At 44.7% G+C, this 24,371-nt stretch overlaps 1 protein-coding gene across 1 annotated transcript in view; it reads left to right on the forward strand.

Annotated features, from left to right (window-relative positions):
* The window catches only part of PAMR1 (peptidase domain containing associated with muscle regeneration 1), an 83,942-nt gene extending 68,293 nt beyond the window's left edge, over positions 1-15,649 (forward strand). Inside the window, exons 7-11 of the mRNA XM_073604199.1 lie at positions 625-837; positions 6,725-6,791; positions 11,945-12,177; positions 12,720-13,012; positions 14,691-15,649. Of these exons, the coding sequence (XP_073460300.1) occupies positions 625-837; positions 6,725-6,791; positions 11,945-12,177; positions 12,720-13,012; positions 14,691-15,227 (1,343 nt within the window). The 3' untranslated portion in view covers positions 15,228-15,649. The remainder of the gene's footprint in view (positions 1-624; positions 838-6,724; positions 6,792-11,944; positions 12,178-12,719; positions 13,013-14,690) is intronic.
* The last annotated feature ends 8,722 nt before the right edge of the window (positions 15,650-24,371 follow it).

Here is a 24,371-nt window from a genome sequence, read left to right on the forward strand (position 1 = left end):
CATGCAGATGTGGTGTCTTGCTGGATGCTTTTCCCTGCATGTCTGTTTACCTGTAGAAGTCTCGGAGTCTGCCAATTAACATTGCAACTACCTTAAGGGTGTCCTGGACCTAAACCCTCTCTCCCACAGTTCTGTTCAAGAGAAATCTCTTTGCATTCAAGAAGTGTCTGGCACCCATGAATCTACAGTATCTTACACTACACCCACTATGCCTTACAACCCACTTTATACTGAAGGATGTCCTCAGCTCTTGGCTCTGGAGGTTCTCATTAGACTAAAGGAGGCCTGGGACCTTGCTACATACGAATGATTGGACACTATTCCTTCCCCTGATACCAACAATGGGGCACTATTCCTCCCAATGATACCAATGATGGGATATTGTTCCTCCCAATGACGGGGCATTGTTTATTCCCATTGATGTCGGGGCTTTTCTACTCACACTGGCCATAGTCCGGTCCCCTCAAAGTCTGAAGGACAGTATAGAAAGTTTGGAGACCCCTGCTCTAAACGATCATAACACAATATTGGAGCATGTATGAGATATATAGAGTATTTGTGAATAGAGATGTTTTAAATGGTTTCTAGTTTTGTAGTTTTATTGTTTCACTCCTCTGTTTTTAGTAATAGAAGAAAAGAGCTGCGTAGATCCAGGACCTCCACTGAACGGATATAGAAAATTATCAGAACAGGAGTTTCAAAGAGTTGGGAATAAAGTGGCGGTAGGGTCCACCATCCATTACTTCTGTAACAACTCTGATGTCCTCAGTGGAAACCAGGAGAGAAAATGCCTGGAAACAGGGCAATGGTCTGGGAAACAACCTGTCTGTATCAAAGGTAAGAGAAAATATTACATTATATAAATAAATTACTATTTGTGAACTTGCTGGGGACACGTTTACTAATGTAAACACCCCCCCTTCATGCTCCTTCTCTCATGAGAGTAAATACATTGCACAGCTTCTGGCTCTCAATTCCAGCTGTCACTGACTGCTGTGGTCCCCACTGATGATCGGGAACCAGAGTTGTTCCAAATCATGCAATTGCTATGTCAGCCATGGCATAGTGATCACATAGGACAGTGATGGCGAACCTTGGCTCCCCAGATGTGTTGGAACTATATTTCCCATGATGCTCAACTACACTGTAGAGTGCGTAAGCATCATGGGAAATGTAGTTCCAAAACAACTGGGGTGCCAAGGTTCGCCATCACGGACATAGGGGCTTTATTAAAAAAAACAAAAAACCTTCAGCCTGCAGATGAACCCTGGCACCTTCAGGTTGCAGTGCCATCTGCAAAGTCATCAGTTTGGCCTGGGAATCTAACCAACATGGACATCTGGTAATTAAAGGATTAAAAAACAGTTATTAATTTCCAATCTGATGCTAGCTCCAATTAAAGGATAAGTTCATAATAAAAAATGCACATTTTTTTGCAGGTAAAATGTGCATTTATTATTATTTTTCTTTAGGAGCCTGTAAAGCTTTGCACCAGCGATCAGAAGATTGCTGGTTCCATGCAGGTTTTCTGCAGACCTGTCAGTATAAAGGCAGATACACTGACAGGAGCAAATCAATGAACTACCACAGCGCTCCCCAGCCTTGGTAGTTAATAGAGAACTACAAGCCGACAACCGCAAAGGATGCCGGGGCTTGTAGTTCATTCACACACAGAGCTGTGTAAATATATGATGCGGCCGTGTGCGTGAAGTCCCCTCATGGGCGCGCTGATTTTAAAAACTTCTTACCGTACTGCTGCCACAGGGAAAGAGGGCAGCGGACAGCGGCTTCAGCATTGGGAACATGTTCCCAAAGGTGAAGTTATCCTTTAAATTACTTTCATCTCTGCTTAAAAAGTTTGAAGATATTGGGCTTGATTGGGGTTGGGGTTGATTTACTAAAACTTGAGAGTGCAAAATTTGGTAGCCAATCAGCTTCTAACTCCAGCTTGTTCAATGAAGCTTTGACAATAAATCCTGGAAGCTGATTGGTTTCCCGATTTTTCACGCTTCAGTTTTAGTAAATCATCTCCTATGTTACATGATACCAATTAGGGGCTGTGCCTGGAAGGAGGTTGCTGCATGTTGCAGTCTTCTCCTGACCAATGTAGAGTATGCAGGCAGGGAGAAGAAGATAAGGGGGACTCATTGGCAGGTGATTCATTGTTTTGTGTGTGGGGGGGTAGGAATGCCTCGTACAAACAATTTAACTTTTTTTAAAAAATCTTTATTGGTTAAGAACATCAAGTATAGTCAACATGTTTCAGCCAACTTCACTTTTTCAAGAATATGCTGACATTTCAGACCAACTGAGCCTAAGCTTTCTAGCAATATTTGTCCAGAATGTATTACAAACGAACACACTTTACACCAAAAAAAGGGAGATGCCTTTACCCCGAAGTGCATTGGTTGTACCGGATGTTCTTAACCATCTTTGTCAATCTTTTTACCCCAGAGTAAGCTCTAAATCAGTTATTAGGTCCTGGGGAACCCTTTCCAAAACCAAATTATTGGAGGTCAAAGAGAAAAAAATCTCTTAAATTGGTGGTCAGTAGAAAGCAACCCTGACAGTGGTGGTCAGAATACCACCATTACTGACAGCTAATAAGATAATTGATGTCATGCTGCTGGCTTTGCCAAGTGGTGTTGGCCCTGGATCTATGCAGACATCATCAAAAAAGGAGGTCAATCAGCCACAGCTCGAGGAACCCTTGCAAACCTCTGGATGAACCCTAGGGCTTTAGTGAACCCTGGTTGAGAATGGCTGTTCTTAAACAATAACATTTAAAACAAAAAACACCAAGCTAGATGACCATTTGTACCCAGGCGTTCCTAACCCAACAACCAAGAATAGTACTTCTGATGAACGATCCATCCATCTGGAGTAGAGAGGCAGAAGCCTAGGATCACAACCAAGTCCACCTAAATCGTACTTTCATCACAGGCTAACCTCCTCAAAGGAGAATTACATTACAATGTGTGTGTGTATATATATATATATATATATATATATATACAGGGCTTTTTGTTCAGCAGGGGAGCACAGCCCTGGCACCTCCAGCATTGAATGTATGTAATGGCAAGGGGTGCTGGAGCAGGGTCTTTTGATGCTGGCTGCTGAGAGGGGGCTAATGTTGCTAGGAAGGTCCATTGTTTCTGGTAGTGGATCTATTGTTGTTGGAGGGGTCATTTGTTGCTGGGAGGGACCTACTGTTGAGGGAGGTGTGTATTGTTGCTGTCTACTTGTCTACTAAAGGGTCTATTGATGCTAGCTGCTGGGACATATAACGTTGGATGTGGAAGTTTATTGTTGCTGGGGGAGTCTATTGTTGTTGGCTTTGGGCAATCTATTTTACTGCTTTTCTTGTTATCATTACCAAATTCCAACAAGTTACTTAGCACCACAAAATGATATTGTACTTCTGTATTCTCTGAAAGTGGCGTTATTGGAAGGCGTGGGGGACCAAGGAATGGTGGTTGGTAGAGGATGGAGGATAGGGGTTGGCCCTGAAGGGGGGAGTACCTGCACCTCATCTCTGAGAAAAAAAGGCATATATAGAAGTAATTGGGTTGTGTTAGTCTTCTTAGGAGACTGGTGCTCTTCCAAGGAAGTGTTAGCTCAGGCCATCATAGGAGATCAGGAAGGATGATCCCTCAAATGATTAGAGACAAGGGAGGTGAAGCCTTGTCACCCGAGTACAGAAGTCAGAATACAGAGATCATGAGTCCTGGCAAAAGGTCAAGGAGCTAAGAAAAACAGTCACTGGTTCAAGGTGGCCAGAGCTTTGGACAGCAGTTAGGAGCACTGGGTCCAGTATAGACCCAATGACCAGAAGTCTTCCCGTCTGCTACAAGTGTATAGAGTAAGCTGCAAGAGTCAGCGTATGTTTACGTATTCATAGCTTTATATCGAGACATGCCACCCCCTTAATTGGCACAGAGCTGGATAAGGACCACTGCTGTCTTTCCCACTCAGTCTGTCTGACTCCTTTATCCGGATTAAACATACACAGACAAATTGGAAGTGGATATTTTCAGTGTAATTCATTCTTCCTTTCAGGGTAATTGCTGAATATAATCAAAAAAATATGTTTAAGGCTTTGTGTTGTGCCCTCTTCCCTCCCATCGTGGGATTAGGGCTGCATTAAGTGCATTGTTGGGCAGGCATTGTAGATTGCTATGAGCTAAAAAGACAAAAACAAATGATCATACATTATAAAAAAGCTCAAGCATAAAACTTCTGAATTAGTCTGTATTTATTAAATTAATTGAGACTTTTTTTTAAAGTGTCTGAGTTGTAAATAAAGTGGTTCTAAAGTCAAAGTCAGAAGGTTTTATTTACCTTAATGTATTCTCTGCATGTAAAAACAAAATCTTCTGTGTTCAGCTCCAACCCCCCAGCCCCCCATATACTTACCTGTGCCCGATCTTGATCCAGCGCTGTGCCCTAGAGCAGCATCTCCCTTTGCTCTATCTCTCCTCACTGGACATGGAGGCAGCAGTGGGAGCCATTGACCGAGCCGTTCTGTGTGTGTTAATTGACATCCATCGCTCGGCTTGGGATCAAGCCCACACAAGTGCCCCCATAGCAAGCAGCTTTTGGGCACTCGGAAGATAGGGGAGCCAAGAGCACCGGCGTGGGACCCAGAAGAGGAGGATCTGGGCTGCTCTGTACAAAACCATTGCACTGAGCAGGTAGGTAGGACATGTCTGTTATTAAAAAAAAATCTTTACAATCAGTTTAATATAAATCTTTCTTATATTAAGAAGAACCAGGCAAATTTCAAATTTCTTGGGTTCCATGGGTTGCAGGAAAGAAATTTGCACGATTCCCCCATCAACACAGACAGTGTTGACAGGGGAATCCGCAATTGTCTTCTCCCGGTGGGCAAGAAAACCTGGCAGGCTGGTTGTACCCAAGTTGACTGATCGATCAACTTGGTACATTCAGCCTGCCCATTAAACGGTTCAAATGTTGGCCCAGTTCAGCAGGACAGATTCAAAACCATGTATGGCTGACCTTATGCGGGAAATGTAATATTTATATCTTTACTTAAAGCCTAACTCTAGGAATTTTTAAAAAATGCAACCATGCATTGCAAGGGTTAAAAGCTCATTATGTCTAGATTGTACAGAGCTGGCTCTATCACTTACCTTATACCCTGCTCTGGCCGGCTCCAGCGTCAAAGTCAAAGTTAGAGCTCTCCAATCATCAAAGCTGATTGGAGAACTCCAGTTCTGATTCATCAGGGGACATGCCGGACTTCTGCAGAGATATCCCTGCTTCCCTGCATAGAGCAAGGGACCTTGTTTGATACATACTGGTCAGGCTTTTCTACTCAGGCTGTGTCTGTGTTTTAACCACTTTCTGACTGGGCTAGAAAAGACAGCTACAGCAAGGCTATCCAATTCTAGTAGGGCATCTATTGTCCTCTGAAAAAACCCCGCCCCCCCCCCCCCCCCCCCCTGCGCGCCCCCGGGGCACGCTCTGTGATTACTGTGTCCATCAGACGCAGCTGATCACAAATTGAGGTAATGAGTCAATCACAGCGGCCCTTTACCATGTGATCAGCTGTGTCTAATCACAGCTCATCATATGTAAACACATTCCGGTTATCGGTTCCCTGTGACCGGGAACATATACACTGATAATCAGTACCCTGATGATCAGTGCAGCCCAATCAGTGCAGCATGTCAGTTTCCATCAGTGCAGAACAGCAGTGCCCATCAGTGCCACCTTATCAGTGCAGCCTCATCAGTGCCTCATCAGTGGCCATCATTGCAGCTTATCAGTGCCCATCAGTGCCGCCTCATCAGTGCCCATCAGAGCAGCATATCAATGTCCATTAGTGCAGCAAATCATTGTCCATCAGTGCAGCATATCAGTACCCATCAGTGCAGCACATCAGTGCCGTCTATTAGTGCCCATCAGTGCCGCCTTATCAGTGCCTCCTCATCAGTGGCCATCAGTGCAGCTTATCAGTGCCCATCGGTGCCACCTCATCATTGCAGCCTCATCAGTTTAGCCTCATCAGTGCCTATCAGTGCAGCCTCATCAATGTCCATCAGTGCAGCAAATCATTGTCCATCAGTCCAGCACATCAGTGCCGCCTATCAGTGCAGCATCATCAGTGGCCATCAGTGCTGCTTATCGGTGCCCATCAGTGCCACCTTATCACTGCAGCCTCATCAGTTCAGCCTCATCAGTGTCCATCAGTGCAGCCTCATCAGTGCCCATCTGTGCAGCTTATCAGTGTCCATCAGTGCCACCTCATCAGTGCAGCCTCATCAGTGCCCATCAGTGCAGCCTCAGTATTGCAGCCTCATCAGTGCCCATCAGTGCAGCCTCATCAGCGTACATCAATGAAAAAGAAATTACTTATTTGCAAAATTTTATAACAAAAAGTACGAAAAAGTTGTTGTTTTTTTCAAAGTTTTCGGTCTTTTTTAGTTTGTTTAGGAAAAATTTAAAAAGTGCCCAATAGGCAAGTGGTTAGGGAAAATGAATTGTAAGGCGTTGAGCACCTTTTCTTTTGATTTACCTGGAACAATTAAAGCCTTTTTTGGACTCAACCACCTTTGGTCTGCTGCTTGTGGTATTTGTACATACATTGATCCAAGGACAGGCTGCTCAGAAAAAGAAAAGGAAATACATGATTGTGACAATTGTTTGAAAATAGTTTTTTTTTTACCAGCAATGACATTTAACCATTTCTTTGCTTTAGCTTGCCGGGAGCCGAAGATCCCAGACTTGGTGCGCCAGAAAGTCCTTCCGTCCCAGGTTCAGTCCCGGTGAGCTCTCTCGGTGTTTTGTTGTAAGCCGTCCAGATCTCTTCACTAAACATGAAATTCATTGTTAGTTGTATCTTAAAAAAAAAAAGAGGATTGTGTGTGTTCTGGATAATCCGGCATTATGTCATCCATTTTGTCTCTTGGTTTCTGTATCATGCCATATGTAATCCATCTTGATGCTGTGTAAAGCCGTCAGGGATCGTTATAAGTCACTAACAGATTATACACAACTGTTAACCAAGAAATTCCATGTCACATTTCCATAAGTAAACTAATGAAAAATTAAAATGATATGACCTAATATTACCTTTGCCATATAAAGAAAATAAGCAGCAAAATCATTAACCCCTTTTGGATCAATTCAGGTAGAGCCCTCTTCATTTTCTGGTTGGAGGACATCCAGTATTATATATTATCTAGCCCTTACCTTCCCAGCCTAATTGCCTCTGGCCCGTCACTTCATTCATTGGATATCAGTTCCTTGCAGTCATAATGGCTTAGCATCTGACTGTTACCTAGAGTGGTCTGTTTGCACATACAATCTGTCTGTCAGGACCAGGGCTGTAATTCCAGTGTCCATCAGCGGGTGTCTCCCAGCAGGCAAGAGTAATCAGTTTCCTCCTGATGCTGGCTGCTGGTAGGGTATTTAGGTCCTCCGCTACTAAATGACCAATAAGAGGGGAGACCTTCTCACTTTTCTGTTGCATCTTTGAGACAGTGGTATGCAGGCAGGAAAACAGGGATTTTATGTATTACCTACTCTACGCAAAACTAATAAAGTTTTGGCTATACATACACTTTAGGGCTCATTTACATTTTCAGCAAATGTTGCTGCTCCTCTGAAAATTGATCCGAACTCAAATCACTTTTCAGAGGTGTTAAGCAGTGGAGAGGTGATATTTACCCTCCTCAAAGCCTGTTTTAGCCACTAAATGCCACATTATTGTGCTGCAACTGCAGTGATTCCCCATTGAGGGGAGTGTAAATGAGCCATAAGGGTTGTGAGTTACATGGTCCTCTATAGCCAGAAGTACCAGATAATTTCTTTAACCCTTTGGCACTGATGGAACGCAAATAAGCGGCCTCTCGGCGGGTGGGCTTTGGCGCTGGACGCCCATGAATTTGCGTACTACATTGCATAAACAGCTCCCAGCACGGTTACCGGCAGCTAACGAAAAGCTCCTGGTTGCTGCTTGTGATTGGGAGCTTTCTGATCATGTGACAGCCAATCACGGCAGTCACATGATCATAAACCCCGCCTCCCATCAGGGGTTAGGCTGGCCATTCACGGCTCAGATTTCGGCTAATTCCAAGCCCTGCCAACAAGACTCTGGTCCGGCCGCACTCTACAAGACTCTGGTCCGGACATAACTCTACAAGACTCTGGGCCGGCCGCATCTTGAGTATGCCGTCCAGTTCTGGGCACCAGTTCTCAGGAAGGATGTGCTGCAACTGGAGAGTAGGGATGGGCCGAACAGACCACTGTTCGGTTCGCACCAGAACTTTCAAACACTGCGAAAGTTTGGACCCGAATAACAAATCCCATTAAAGTCAATGGGACCCAAACATCAAAAGTCAAAAGTGCCCATTTTGAAGGCTTAAATGCAAGTAATTGGGCATACAATGGTTATAGGGGTCCAGGTTCTGCCCTGGGGGATATGTATCAATAAAAAGAAAGTTTGTGAAAAACGTTTTTTTTTAAATGAGCAGTGGTTTTTTGATTTTTAAAGTGAAAGCATAAAAATGAAAAAATCCTTCCAATATAGTGCCTGGGGGGTCCCCTTAGTCTACCTATAAAGTGGAAGATCTGTGACCAAGATTAGAGATTTTTTGGATACATTCTGGTGTCACTTTGACTTTGGATAGAAGTAACGGGTGTGTAAAAATTGGTCTTTGGGTGTCGGTGGCGCCTTCCCACCGTAACCCTATAGAGGTAATCTTGCTGAAAGCAAAAATTGGCCTTGCTGTAAAAAATTGCAATGATATGCATCTGTCAAACAGGTGCAGAAAAATTGGTCTTTGCGTGTCGGTGGCGCCTTCCCACCGTAACCCTATAGCATAGCTCCCAACTGTCCCTGATTTCGAGGGACTGTCCCTGATTTGGAGCAATGTCCCTCTGTCCATCATTCCTCCTTATTTGTCCCTCATTTTGGTCTGGTCTATATATTGTATATAAAATGCACTTTTTACCTTTCAAAAAGTGTTTCCCAGTGCTAAACCTTTCCTCCAATTTCTAAATTGCTGTATTTGTACATTTTAAAATCCAATATAAAAGGAATAGTAGTGGAAAAAAAAAAATTCTGGATTTAATTAACTTTTTTTTTTGTTAATTCTCCTTTAAGGGGGTGTGGCAGGGGGCGTGTCCTATGCCTACATACTTTTGTTAGTAGGTGTCCCTCATTCCCATCTCAAAATGTTGAGAGGTATGCCTATAGAGGTAATCTTGATGAAAGCAAGAATTGGCCTTGATGTACAAAATTTCAATGATATGCACCTGTCAAACAGGCAAACTCACTAAACAGAGGAAATGATGCCCTGCCTGAGGACTGACCACCACGTCCACCTTTGCCTGTGGACACATTTGTTGCTGGCCCCCTTATGACCCGTACACAAGGTCGGATTTTCCGACGGAAAATGTGTGATAGGACCTTGTTGTCGGAAATTCCGACTGTGTGTAGGCTCCATCACACATTTTCCATCGGATTTTCCGACACACAAAGTTTGAGAGCAGGCTATAAAACTTTCCGACAACAAAATCCGTTGTCGGAATTTCCGATCGTGTGTACACAAATCCGACGCACAAAGTGCCACGCATGCTCAGAATAAATAAAGAGATGAAAGCTATTGGCTACTGCCCCGTTTATAGTCCTGACGTACGTGTTTTTCGTCACCGCGTTCAGAATGATCGGATTTTCCGACAACTTTGTGTGACCGTGTGTATGCAAGACAAGTTTGAGCCAACATCCGTCGGAAAAAATCCTAGGATTTTGTTGTCGGAATGTCCGATCAATGTCCGACCGTGTGTACGGGGCATTACAGTGCCAAGGGAACGTCTGCCTCTCCTTGTTGTCCTCCCAGACATTATTGGGAGGGGGGGGGGCGGTGCTTATAAGCAAATGTAAAGAAGAAGTTGAAATCTGTACGTAGATGCACTTTAATCAATGTAAAGAGGTGTTTGGTGCACTTTAATTAGAGTACTCACACTACACAGACTATAATATACTGCAATATAATGCGCCAAACGTACAGTGACGCCCAGAACTATATGGTGTTAAACTGGCAGTAACGCACACAGAACTATATGGCGTTAAACTGGCAGTAACGCACATAAAACTATATGGCGTTAAACTGACAGTAACGCATGCAAAACTATATGGCGTTAAACTGGCAGTAACGCACAGAGAAGTAAATGGCGTTAAACTGGCAGTAACACACACAGAAGTAAATAGCGTTAAACTTGCAGTAACGCACAAAACTATATGGCATTAAACTGGCAGTAACACACAGAAAACAATATGGCGTTAAACTGGCAGTAACACACAGAGAAGTAAATGGCGTTAAACTGGCAGTAACGCAAACAGAACTATAAGGCGTTAAACTGGCAGTAATGCATGCAAAACTATATGGCGTTAACGCACATAGAAGTAAATGGCGCTAAACTGGCGGTAACGCACACAGAAGTAAATGGTGTTAAACTGGTGGTAACGCATAAAACTATATGGCGTTAAACTGTCAGTAAGGCATACAGAAGTAAATGGTGTTAAACTGGCAGTAACGCGCACAGAACTATATGGCGTTAAACTGGCAGTGTCGCACGCAAAACTATATGGCATTAAACTGGCAGTAATGCACAGAGAAGTAAATGCCATTAAACTGGCAGTAACGCAATCAAACAGACGGTGTTCAACCGTCACTACACTGACGCTATCTGAACTGTCCCTACTCTAGCTATACACTAATGTAAAGATTACTGATTATCTCACTGCACTACACTGAAACTATCTGAGCTGTCCCTACTCCACACTAATGTATGTATGAATGACACGGTCTCACTACACTACGGTGAAACTATCTGAGCTGTCCCTAATCTAGCTGCACACTAAGCAAAGATGATGGATGGTTCTCCTCACTACACTCACACTATCCCTAGACTGACACTAAACTAATATTCTACACTGACAATTGAAGCAAAATAGCACAGTATAGTACACTAACGAACTAATAGCACTGAACACAGCCCTGTTATATCTCTCTCCATGCCGAAATCACACTGAAAATGGCTGCCATTGAAAGAATACTTTTATACTGTGGGGCGGGAATGAGCCATGATTGGACAAAGTCATGATGACAGTGTCCAATCATGACTCTGTCAGTGCTCTGTGCCCTGATTGGCTGAAGCTTTCACTGCTTCAGCCAATCAGGGTTTCCAAGCACTGTTCAGCGCTTCAATGCATTGTGGTTGGTTTGGGGGGGCGAACAAAGGGTCGAACGACCCATGGGTTATTAGATGGGCAATGTACTATTGACATAAACACAAGCACACACGCCACAGGTGGAACAGGATGGACTGGTGTTATTTTTCAACCTCACTATGTAACACCATCCAGCTTGACAAACGATTGAAAAATCAAAAGAGCTGGGCTGAAAAAAGCCCATCAAACCGTGACTGCGGCAAGTCAGATGCAGTCACTGTTTAGGTATTCTGACAGCCATGGTTGCTGGCTTTCAGAATACTCAAACAGTGACTGCATCTGGCAGTGGGAATCTCACACATCTACTCTAGTTAGCATAGATGGGGAATTTATAGATTTCTCTTCTTCAGCCCACTGTATGGCCAGCTTTACTTCTGGCAGCTGAACAAGGTGGTGGATGAATAAGGGAAAGGCGAGCATGTGCAGCTGGGAAGGAGGGCATTAAAGTGAACCTGTTGGCTTGACCTGTATGGCATGTAAAATACTTCTATGCGTCTGGTGGAAACCCTTATGGAAATTTTTTTTTCCATAAACTCTGAAGTTGCTGAGTTATGTTGGAGGTCTCTGCTGCTATGTTTGATCCTAGACGGTTGGTGGGGGTCTCTGAAGGCAAGTTTGCACCTCTGAGAATATGATTTAGTTGAAGGTTTCTCATGAAATCTGTCTTTTGTTTGTAATCAGGGAGACTCCACTACACCAGCTATACTCCAGTTCAATCACAAAGGAGAAGACTGACATCTACCCAACCAAGAAGCCGGCTCTTCCACCCTTAGAACTTCCTCAGGGCTACCACCATCTTCACACACAGCTGCAGTATGAGTGTGCATCTCAATTTTACAAACGCACAGGGAGCAGCAGGAGGACCTGTCTGAAAACTGGGAAGTGGAGTGGGCGAGCACCATCTTGTATCCCTGGTATGTGCTTCATGTTATCTCAGAATTTCACCTTGATGAGATATAAGAGGGCTCTGACACGCATAATTACCAGCCATATTTTGGTTGGTCGTGGAAAGATCTCTCCCAAGATTATGGATTGCCATTCCATTCACACATGTTGTATTCTCCATATATTCCTATTGGGAATCCAGCAAGGTTGGCATTAAAGCTTGACAAAGACACAAATAGGATATGTTTCAGCCTCAGCCAGGAAGGTAGGAAGCAACGGATGGAGTAAGGAGGAAGTTGTTCTCATTGGTGTGCTCAAAAGTTTTAATGAATAAGTAATTACTGCAATGCCAAGCAGTGCCAGGACAAGGTCAACCAGTGCCCAGTTGCTCCCTTGCCGCCTCTTTGTCTATTTTCTCCTCCAGGTCTCACTTTCTGCTTGCCAAGTTTCAATTTTTTTAAACTGAATGTGCAAAGTGAGTTTGTATCTTTTCTATTAAAAGAAGCCAAATGGTCGATTTTTCCTTCTCTTGCCTAATTCATTTTTTTTTTTTTTTTATCTTTCTTTACAGTTTGCGGGAAGCTGGGGAATTTCACCGTCTCGCGCATATCTGAAATGCGTTGGCCATGGCAGGCCGCCCTGTACCGTCGCTCTAACGGGGTGAAAGGTGCCAACCTGAGGAAGGGCACCTGGGTGCTGGTGTGCAGCGGGGCTCTGCTAAACGAGCGCACGGCGGTGATCGCTGCTCACTGTGTGACAGACCTGGGCAAGAGCACCATTATCAAGGTGTCAGATCTGAAAGTGGTGATGGGAAAATTCTACAGAGACGACGAGCGTGAAGAGAAGAGCCAGCAGCATCTGCATGTCAGTAACCATGGGAACTGGGAGCTGGGATGTATATGGGATGGGGAGCATCATTCCCATAGGATGCAGGCTGTGTTCACAGATCTCTGTATGGAACAATAGAGGTGGTGGACTCTGTTAATGGTTTGCTGCTCTGTGTTTAAATGGTGGCTCTTCCCAAAAGACTCTCTCCCCATCGCAGCAAAATTAAAGCATTACTCATACGAGGATACCTTGTCAGTCCTACCCTTAACCATGAAACATATGATTTGGTGAATAGTAGGGCTTGATTTAGACCTTGGGGGACCCGGGACACTTCAGGTTCTGGGGGCCCCTTAGACGCAGAGATGGTTTACATTCTCAATGACAGTCACACAATTTTAAAATGCATTTCACAACATCATTCTGAGGTCATACATACACACACACTCAGTCATAGTGCTCTATGTGTGGTTCGCCTGAGCTGGCAAAATTCATTTTTTAAGGAAAATAATTAAATAAAAAAGATATAGATATAGATCTATATCTATATATACATATATAAAACAGTCCAGAGTAAAAGCTTTTACAGATGATGGCCAGCAAATATTACTTTTCAAGATACATTTAATAAAAAGGAAGTAATTTTTTATTGTTATATATGTTAAATTATTTTATTATTAATTATTTTTTTATTAATTTATGTAAGTTTTATACTGTTTTATATTATTTTTGTCTGGCCCTTGAGGTACTATCTCATTCACTGGCACCTACGAAAGAGCACACTTCCTACCAATGACACAAACGATGGGGCACAGTTCCTCCCAATGACACCAACAATGAGGCCCAATGACACCAGTGATGGTGCGCAGTTCCTCCCAATGGCACCAATGATGGGGCACAATTCCTCCCACTGACACCAGTAATGGGGCACAATTCTTCCCACTGATACCAATGATGCACAGTTCCCCCCAATAACACCAACAATGGGGCCCAATGACTCAGTGATGGGGTCCAATTCCTACCAATGATGGGGCACAATTCCTCCCAATGACACCAATAATGGGGCACAATTCCTCCCAATGACAAAAACGATGGGGAACAGTTTCTCCCAATGACACCAATGATGGAGCACAGTTCCTATGATGGGGTCCAATGATACCAATGACGGGGCCCAATTCCAACCAATCACACCAGTGATGGGGCATTATACCTAACAATGACAATTGTGGGGCACAATTCCTACAAATGACACAGATGGGGCACAGTTCCTCCCAATTACACCAACAATGGGGCTCAGTGACACCAGTGACGGGGCACAAGTCCTACCGATGACACCAATGATAGGGCACAATTATACCCAATGACACAAACGATGGTGCACTATTCCTACCAATGATGGGGCACAATTCCTACAAATGACACCAACGATGGGACACAGTTCCTCCCAATGACATTAACATTGGAGCCCAGTGACACCAATGATGGGACACAATTCCTACCAATGGCACCAACTATGGGGGACAAATCCGCTCACTGACCCTGAAGATGGGGTATTGTTTACTCCAACTGATGCTGGGAAATTTTCTAATCCCGATGGCCAATGCCTAAAGTCTGAAGGACAGTAAACTGGCCCTTTGTTTAGGAAGTTTGGAGACCCCTGCTCTAGGTTATCCCTGCAGTTATTTGGTTTACTGATCTCTTTTTGTGTTTTTTTCAGATCTCAGCTATCATTGTGCACCCCAATTATGACCCCATTCTACTGGATTCCGACATAGCAGTCATCAAACTCCTGGACAAGGCCCGCGTCAGCGACTACGTGCAACCGGTTTGCCTTACCTCATCTCCAGAACTCGATTCTTCCACCCTGGACACCAGGATCGTCACAAGCGGCTGGAGGATTCTCTCTGACCCCAAGGCACCAGGTTACAAGAACGAGACGCTTCGTGCTGGTCTTGTCTTGCCAGTGGACTCGCTACTGTGTGAGCAGCAGTATGAGGAGAATGGCATAGCCATCAGCGTGACAGAAAGCATGTTTTGTGCCAAGCAGGTGCCAGGAGCTCCTATTCACATCTGCCCTTCCGAGACTGGTGGTATTGCTGCCGTGTTACTGCCGGGAACTGCATCCTCTGAGAGCAGATGGCACCTTATGGGACTGGTCAGCTGGGGTTATGATAAAACCTGCCACCAAGACTTGTACACAGGCTACACCAAAGTTGGCACCTTCAAGGAATGGCTTGAAAAAAATATGAAGTAGACTCTGAGATGAAAGGGACTTGGTGATGGGTCAATGTCCAAAGACTAGGAACTAGGGACTCTGTCCTATATTTATATATTTATATCCACAACACATTAATCTTCATCTCATCTCATTTTAGATAACCTGGTCTTCAGGACTTTCTGAAATTTGCAGGGGAATTCCTGGTTTTACCTACAAACACACATTATATTAGGAATATACATTCTGTTCCAAGAGTTTTGGTGCAGTGTTGGCATCATCTTGCTTGTGTGCCAGAGAAAGCAGGTACCTAAAGGGTCATTTAGACAATGGCCAGTGTTCCTGACATACTCAGAAGCTTCTAAAGCAATCAACTAGCTTCCAAGAGGCCACTTACATCTCTCTACTCCTTGGTGGCCCTCATGACAAGGGCAAAATAATTAAAAATAATCTTTACTTTTTACTTTGCTCATATGTGAAGTATGGAACTAAAAATCAAAAACTGCCACAGAGATGCATTTTACATAGTTCTGGGTATTAGAGAATTCAAATTGAAGCGCCACACCACTAGAGGTCCAGATACAACTTTACTCCATTAAAAGTCAGGGGTACAATCCCAAAAAAAAGTAGCCAACCTGTTTCAGGGGGTCTAAGCACCCCCTTTATCAGGGCAAGACTGGCAACAATGTGAACAAACCAGAAGCACGGCCCGTATCAGCAGCTGATAAGGCCTGTGCTTGTAGTTCACACTGGAAAAAATACAATTGTAGGTCAAGTTCTCTTCTGGCTTGTCCACATTCTTGCCAGTCAAGCCCTTATGAAGGGGATGCTTGGACCCCCAAAATGTGTTGGCTACTTTTTTGGATTGTACCCCTGACATTTAATGGAATAAAGTTGTATCTGAACCTCTTAGCGGTGTAGCACTTCAATTTAAATTCTCTCAAAATCACATATGGGCATTTTCTAGGGTGGTCTACATGCAAACTTAGTATGCTTAGGAAGACCTACTCCTCCAGACTGACAATTGCCATTCAGGACATTTTTGCATTTGCATAATTCCACCCAAGACCCTACCCACTCCTTGCTTCAGAACTGGGGGCTCTTGAGAGGAGTACTGAAGCAGGGTGCTGTGATGTTTCCTGACAGCTTCTCTCACCAGCCATGATCTTTCTGCATTGCACCAAGAAGCACAGAGACCCAGTGATGACATCACTGGCTCTAAGACAGGGCTTGACAAATTTGCTTTGAATCTAGGAGCCAGCTAAACAGTTAGGAGCCGGCTTGTACGTGTACATAGCAATATGTAACATGTGTATCGCAATCAATGTTTTCATGCGTAGGTCCACCAACACGTGCATTTACATTTGTACGTGCTCAATTTTTTGGGGGGGAGGGGGGTTATGTGCTTGGAAGTAACTTTAATGTTTTACAATTTAAATAAAATAATAATTTTTTTACTTAACTTTTTGTTCATCCCATAGGAGACAAAAAGTCCCCTATGTGATTATTTTATGGTGACAGGTTCTCTTTATTGAGACATGCAGGGTCAAAAAGACCCTGGATGCCTCCCCTGTGCTCCACTGAATGTAATGCAGACCACACTGCATTACATTCTTTCCCAGCCATGCTGGTAGTGGATCTGTAAACGGGGATCCAGAAGTGACGTCATACATGTTACTTCCAGGTCAGGAACAAGATAAGGAGGAGAACGGACATGTGTCCGCTCTCCTCCCTCCCCTCTACCCTGCAGCGCCCCCATGCAGATCACGTGCCCAAATATGGGCAAGTGGAGCCCAGGATACATAGTGAGGGACACGCCCGGGGGGTTTGGCAATTTACCCGCATGTGTGGTAGCAATCGGGCAGCAGTGGAGCCGCCCAAATGCTTCCGCCTGACAAGTGAGGGCAAGCAGCAGGGCTAAATGTAGAAAAAATCTACACACCCGGCGCCAGGACTTCATGTCCCAGGTGCGGGCGATGCAAATTGTGCATCCCTGCAAAAGTGAGTGGGCTAACAAAAGCCCAGGCGCCAGGATGCAATTTCTAGTCGCCATGGTGACCTGGCACTTGAGATTTGTTGAACCCTGCTCTAAGATCAAGTATATGTTTATGACAAACCCTTGTCCTCAACAGGACTATGGCCACCGTAAATGCTTCCTTTGTCCAGAACCAGCACTATCCAAGACCCTTTAGCTCACCCAGTCACCAGCCGTAACTCAGTGTAGGGTGAAAACATCAAACTCTCTTTATTCAAGCACATGTTACAGCAGATATATAACTCAGGGGGCAATCACCCCTCCCTTTGGAATTCAGGGCAGGGTAAACTGTCCAATCAGCAAGGAGAGCTGTTAGAGGAACCCAAACACAATGCAATACAACCATACCCCAAACGATCCCAGCAAAGAGTCCACAACAGCATGAGACAACACACAATATATAAAAAAAAGAAACATAATATATACATATATACAACATTCCAGTGTGGCTGTACAGTAAGTCCGACTAGCACAGATCATAGTGGGGTTCTCAGTCACCCTGTGCCCTTACTGGACACAGGGTGATTTACACATAAGAGGGGCTGGGGAAGCTGGACACGGAGTTTCCAGAGCTCTCCAAGGTAAGCTGAGTGGCACAAACTCCCCACCCAAATTGACTCCAGGAGCTCCTGTGGTAGTAGATGGGACTTTGGTCTCCACTGACACAATGCCAAAAATTGGTGCGGCACTGAGACAGGAGGATGTCAGCCATGCTTTGCAAGCACTGGAGGATTTTCACCTACCAAAAGTGTATGGGACTTCAATCTCCACTTGTATACCCCAGGGATGCTGGGCAGTCCGCCCAGATCCCAAACAGCCTGATGGAGTGAGCAAACTTACCCTGTCTTCTCTCCAGCGGCTGAAAGGACTCCACGGAGAAGGGCCAGTCCCCGCCTCTCCCCAGCGGCGGGCATGTTCTCTGAGAGAGGCAGAGGTTGGCTGGGTGAGTAATGCTATGTTTGGGACAATTTATTTGGGGTACTGTGTGGATACCGGCATTGGGGAACTGGAACTACTGACTAAATTTGGAGTCAACCCATCTGGGGTCTCCTCCTGTGTTAGTCTCCTGCCGAAAGGGGAGATGTGTGATGGGAGTCACTTTGGGTGGGGGGATTGTGCAACTCAGCTTACCTTGGAGAGCTCTGGAAACTCCGTGTCCAGCTTCCCCGGTCCCTCTTATGTGTAAATCACCCTGTGTCCATTAGGGGCACAGGTTGACTGAGAACCCCACTATGATCTGTGCTAGTTGGACTCTCTGTATAGCCACACTGGAATGTTGTATATATGTATATATTATGTGTTGTCCCATGCTGTTGTGGACTCTTTGCTGGGATCGTTTGGGGTGTAGTTGTATTCCATTGTCTGTCTGCCTTGGAAGAAAAGTATATTATGGGATGTGTATCTCTGTAGGGGGGGATTCCTCCAACAGCTCTCCTTGCTGATTAGACATTTTATATCTGTTGTAACATGTCATTGAATAAAGAGAGTTTGATGTTTTTCACCCTACACTGAGTTACGGCTGGTGACTGGGTGAGCTAAAGGGTCTTGGATAGGACTGGTTCTGGACAAAGGAAGCATTTACGGCGGACATAGTGCTGTTGAGGACAAGGGTTCGTTACAGTATTGAAAATAGAAACATTATTTAAAAATTCCATTAATTCATGAGGAACCAGGGAAGACAAAATATAAGCAGATAACATTTCAGCTTTAAAGTGTACGTAAACCCTGACACTAAAATCGAAACAAATAATCACGTTAATGTCATTTTTAAAGTAATTCAAACTATTTCAGCCTTTAGTAAAATAGTAGCTGGTGATCCTTTCATAAAGGTCCCTGTTGGGACACTTCCTGTCTTAGGGTGACAACATTCTGTCCTTGTGTTCTAGTTGTTCTCCTGCTTACGTTGGCTTTCAATGGAACCAACAAGTTGCAGGTTAACACACATTAGGCAGGTATGGTCCACTGTTGTCACCATCAGGAAACCCATACTGATAAATGCCATGCAGCTATTGGTGGAGTGCATGTAGACAGGACATGGTTGCAAAGAGGCTGCTGGAGAACTGCAGCATGGGTATGCATTACAGGATGAAAAACAGGTGAAAACAAGTTTTAACTTACAATATGACGATTGCTTAAGATACAGTATATACGATACTTTAGCAAACCAAATGCCATTCAGTTAGGGTTTATTTATACTTTAACAAGTTTTTTTTCACTAGTGCAGGTTACTGCATTGGAAACTACGGGCACGTCAAAGAGAGTGCCAAATCAAAAAAAAATGTAAATCAAAAATAAAGATGTATTAACACCATGCCATTTTATCCTTCCTGACAATCAGAACAAGAAGTCATATTATTTGTAGCCCTTGAGAAACTGATATATGCATCAAACTACTTATAAGGCCCCCAAAGTCTAACTGGTTGTCCATCAGTGATGTAGTCTTAAAAGTAACATTTACTCACAAAGGCTGTCACCAGGATTGCATGGAATTCTAGGTTTCCTCCAGTGGGTGCTCCTCCAACAGCAATATTGCCTCTCATAATTAATCATTGACACCAATGATCTTTTTTAGCTATCTGCAAGGGGGGCATTCTTCCCACTAACCACAGATGTGAGGAGCATTTTTCCCACTGTTCCACAATGTAAGGAGCATTCTTCCCATTGGCCACCAATGTAAGGAGCATTTTTCCCCACTGACCACCAATGCATGGACCATTCCACAGGACCCACTTATCCCCAACATAAGGAGCATTCTATTTACTGACCAACAATGTAAGGAGCATTCTTTCCACTGACCAGCAATGTAAGGAATATTCTTCCCACTTACCACCAATTTAAGGAGCATTCTTACCACTGACCACCATTGTAAGGACATTCTTCCCACTGACCACCAATGTAAGGAGCATTCTTACCACTGACCAATGTAAGGACATTCTTCCCACTGATCACCAATGTAAGGAGCATTCTTCCCAATGACTACAATACTAATAAACACTGAGATGTAGCTATAATAATTATTGGCAGGGGTTCCCTGAGACCTGAAGGTTATTTTAAGATCCATGCTAAAAAGGTTAAGAACCTGACAAAGACTTTTGGCTTTTCTTCAACTTTTACAATCTGCATATTTTTTCTGGGTGAGCGACTCACAAAGCATTGAAGGCAGAGGGCTAGCACAAAAGTCAGCCAACTAGCATTTTCAAAAAAAGGTCAGCTATGGTCACCACCATCCAGGAAACATTTACTTTAAAATACCCAGAGAAAAAAGGATTGAAAGACATTAATGTTTCTGGCACTGTGTAAAGGGTCTTTCTTAAAGTTGTTTCAGATGCTGATTGGAGTTGCAGTTGGTTACAGTTTTTCGTCTTGTAGTGACTTAGGAGTCAGCAATGATACCTGGCTCTTGCACAGGAGGTCAACACTTCCTGAAGTGCCAGTTTTTGCGCAGGCTTAAGCTGAAGATTTCCAATCAATGGTGTGGGGTTCAGTGCCAGGAATGTATTAACAATCTTACTTCCAGGTATAGCTCACTTTTAAGTGACAAAGTGCATTCCCTTGACCAGGGGCATTGCTAGACCCTGCTACCCAGGGCACATGTCCCAGGTCTTTTACGCAGCACCCCGGGTCACCTTTGAGGAGATGATACATTCTATGCATTTGTATCACAGACCCTGAACCGGTCTGCCAGTTTTTGTCCCAGGTTCTATTTCCTGTGAGGTGCATGCCAGCCAGGCACACAGCAGCTTTGCGGTCTCAAAACTCAAGAAGCTGGCAGTGCATGTCTTTTTGTAGTTTAATGCTGGTTAAACTTGGTAAGGGTGCAGGGTAGGCCTTAGGATACTACAAAGTTAGTGTGCAGTACAACAGAGGATACTTTCTGGCTATAACGGAACTCTTCAGGGTGAACCCCCTTTGTGGTTAGGTGAACATACAGCAATCCTAAGCCAGCAACTCTGGAACAGTCTATGCAAGGGTTAGCAAGGATAGTCACTAGAATCTCTTTCTCTCAGGTCTTTACTCATTGTGCCCTGCGTACTTGGGCACCTTCCTCCAGTACCAGCTAGATTCTGTACTGTGAGCCTCCAGGCCAAATCCTTAGTGGGCTTCCTCCAAACTGCTCCCAGCAACTTCAGAAATAGGTCTCTCTGCTCTCCCTGAGCTGGAAACGTGTTGGCCTCCTAACCTCAGCTAAGTGACCCAGAGGGCTATAGCCCTCCAGGCTGGGTCTTCTCTGCCAGGACCAGGCCCAGCCTGTTTATACACACTCCAGCCCCCTACTGGTCATTCTTCCTCCCAGGAATTGGCTGAGGTTGTATGAATATGCAAGCCCAGGATCTTCCTCTTCCAACCCACTAAATTCTAGAACTCTTTAGTAAGCAGGGGGAAGCAGTTGAACCTGCAACCAGCAGAACCCTGAGCAGTCAAAAGCAATCAAACTCTGCTCCACTGGCTACAGAGGAGCAAAAAACTAAATTTGCTTTAAAGCGGAGTTCCGCTTAAAAAAAAAAAAATTAAAAGTCAGCAGTTACAAATACTGCAGCTGCTGACTTTTAATAATCGGACACTTACCTGTCCCAGGGTCCAGCGTTGCGGGGGGAAGGAAGCCCCGCTTGTCGCCCCCTCCTCTCTGCGGCGCCGGCATTGTCACTGTGGGCACCTGGCTGTGGCTTCACAGCTGGGCACGTGTGGCGTGCTGTGACTGGCCAGACAATCATCTGGGACCTGTGACGTGTCCCAGATGATTGCCGAAAGGGTAGGGGGAGAGGTGAACTTACTTCTGGCACCGCGATGCCCCGGGAGGAAGTGGGAGCTGGAACCCTCTAAAAAGAGGGTTTCCTCTCCCCCTCCAAAAAAATGACAAGCCAAATGTGGCATGTCAGGGGGTCACCTTCCCTTAAAGCGGAAGTTCCACTTTTGGGTGGAACTCCGCTTTAATCCTACTAGCAACCTAACTAGGAGGGTGCTACACACTATACAGTTTTGAAACATTGTATAATGTGTCTACTTTTCAAATCATCCATTGAATATTTTGCCTTCATATGACATTACAGTTTTGAGACCAATTAATTTTTGTTCCGTTACAAACATTGGATTAGTCTTAGATTTGATCCAAAGTGGTCATCATGGTATCCTATAAACCACTTAACATTTTAATCTGTGTGCCCAGAGGTGCTCCTTGTCTCTTAGGACCCTAGAAATGCCCCAGCCCTTGGGATCAATGCATTTCTCCAAAATTTGTGACAATTCTTCAAACTCTCCTGATTTCACCAAAAGTTTGGGGAAAACAAAAATTTGGAAAAAATTTGGGAAAAAAAAACAAAACTCAGTTTCGCTCATTCCTAATTTTTAATGTTATTTTTGTTATTTGTAGGTCTAAAAATATAAGACAGGAGACATTTCTGCAAACTTTTTTTGCTTCTTGGGTGGGAAAAGTCTGAATGGCAATTCTAAAAACAAAATCTTTTTTACTTTTATTATCCTGCTTATGGGAGACTCTCCAACACTTCAGAATTCTGACATCTTCTGGCTCTTCGCTCCATCCATATGTTCTTTGGATTATAAAACTGGGTCAATACAATTCATCTGCCCCCCAGGAAGACAGCTGCCAGCATCCTTCTGGCTACAGCAAATCTTCTCCTGGCAGTGCAGAGTGCGCTCGGAATACTTACAACCCTACCTCACAAATGATCTGAAACAGAACTCATGTGACATGGGGGTGACTTGTGTCAGTTATGTACGGGAGGATTTATACACTGCTGGAATCCATGACTGGGTGCTTGGAGGCCCCCCCGTGCAAGTCATTTCTAAAGTTCCTGTGAGATTGCACCTCCTTCGCCCATGTAGCATCATATATGATGGAGGGACACCTGTGCTGGGAGAAGTGTATGAACTGACCTGAAAATGCTTGTTGACTGGCTGTCATGTTTATGCAATGGCTATAGCTTTTGGCCCGAAACAAGCATGCAGCAAGTGGAGTCAGAAATTGCTCGGGAGTGCGTATTTGTTCTGGGTCAGTGACCCAAAAAGGTCTAAGGTGACTGAGGCAGGTGGCTAAATTGATGTATATGGGGAAAAATATTTTATTTTCTGTATTTTTACGATGTTGCCCGATTACAAAGCGCTTGTAAATAGGTGCATTTATATCAGTTCTTATAACCAGAGGAGCTTGCAATCTAATCACTCTAGCAGTTACCAGAGATCAGCAATATCACTGATAATGCAGCCTATCCAATCGCCAGATACCACACAGATAACTGACAATGCAGCCTATCTATTCACCAAAGACCACACACATCACTAACAATGCAGCCTATCCATTCACCAGAGACCACACACATCACTAACAATCAGGGGCGGACTGACAACACTCAGGGCCCCCGGACCAAATAAAGCAAGAGCCCCCTGTCAGGCCCCGGCCATGACCCACCCCTAACCCCTCCCATGGCCCGCCCCTGACCTCGCCCCTACATTTTGCACAAAGTAAAACTTCTGCCTTTTTTTTTATGGGACCTGGAGGGGGGTCTCTCTCTAACAGTGTCCATTAGAGAGTCTCTGTTAGAGAGAGAGACCCCCCTCCAGGACCTATTAGAGATTACAAAGGAGAATAATGGGACCTGGAGGGGGGCCTCTTTCTAACAGAGTGCACAATGAACACCTTCATTCACTCTGGTCCTCACAGGACCCCCTCCTTGTGCCATGACTCTCACCCCTGCCCCAGCCTCTCACAAAGTAGAAATAAAATTGGCACTGTGTAGAGCTCCTCTTACTTTAACTATGGGTACTGTAGCTGTGGCTGGTTCCCGCATCCTCTGTGGCTAGCTGGTTCCCATATCCTCTGTGGTTGGCTGGCTCCTGCATCCTCTGTGACTGGCTCCTGTGGGTGGCTGGCTGGCTCCCTGATGTGGGTGGGTCTCAGTGGGTGGCTAGCTGGCTGGCACCCTGGCCCTGCTGTGGGTGGGTCACCGTGGGTGGGTGGCTGGCACCCTGGCCTTGCTGTGGGTGGGTCACCGTGGGTGGTTGGCTGGCACGCACCCTGGCCCTGCTGTGGGTGGGTGGCTGGCTGGCACCCTGGCTGGCTGGTGTGTCCTCTCCTCTTCCGCCATTTTGGGCACTGTTTGCCGAGGTGAGGGAGGTACTTGGAGGGAAGTGGT

This window comes from Aquarana catesbeiana, linkage group LG11, assembly GCF_042186555.1.
Source record: "Aquarana catesbeiana isolate 2022-GZ linkage group LG11, ASM4218655v1, whole genome shotgun sequence".
Classification (NCBI taxonomy): Eukaryota; Metazoa; Chordata; class Amphibia; order Anura; family Ranidae; genus Aquarana; species Aquarana catesbeiana.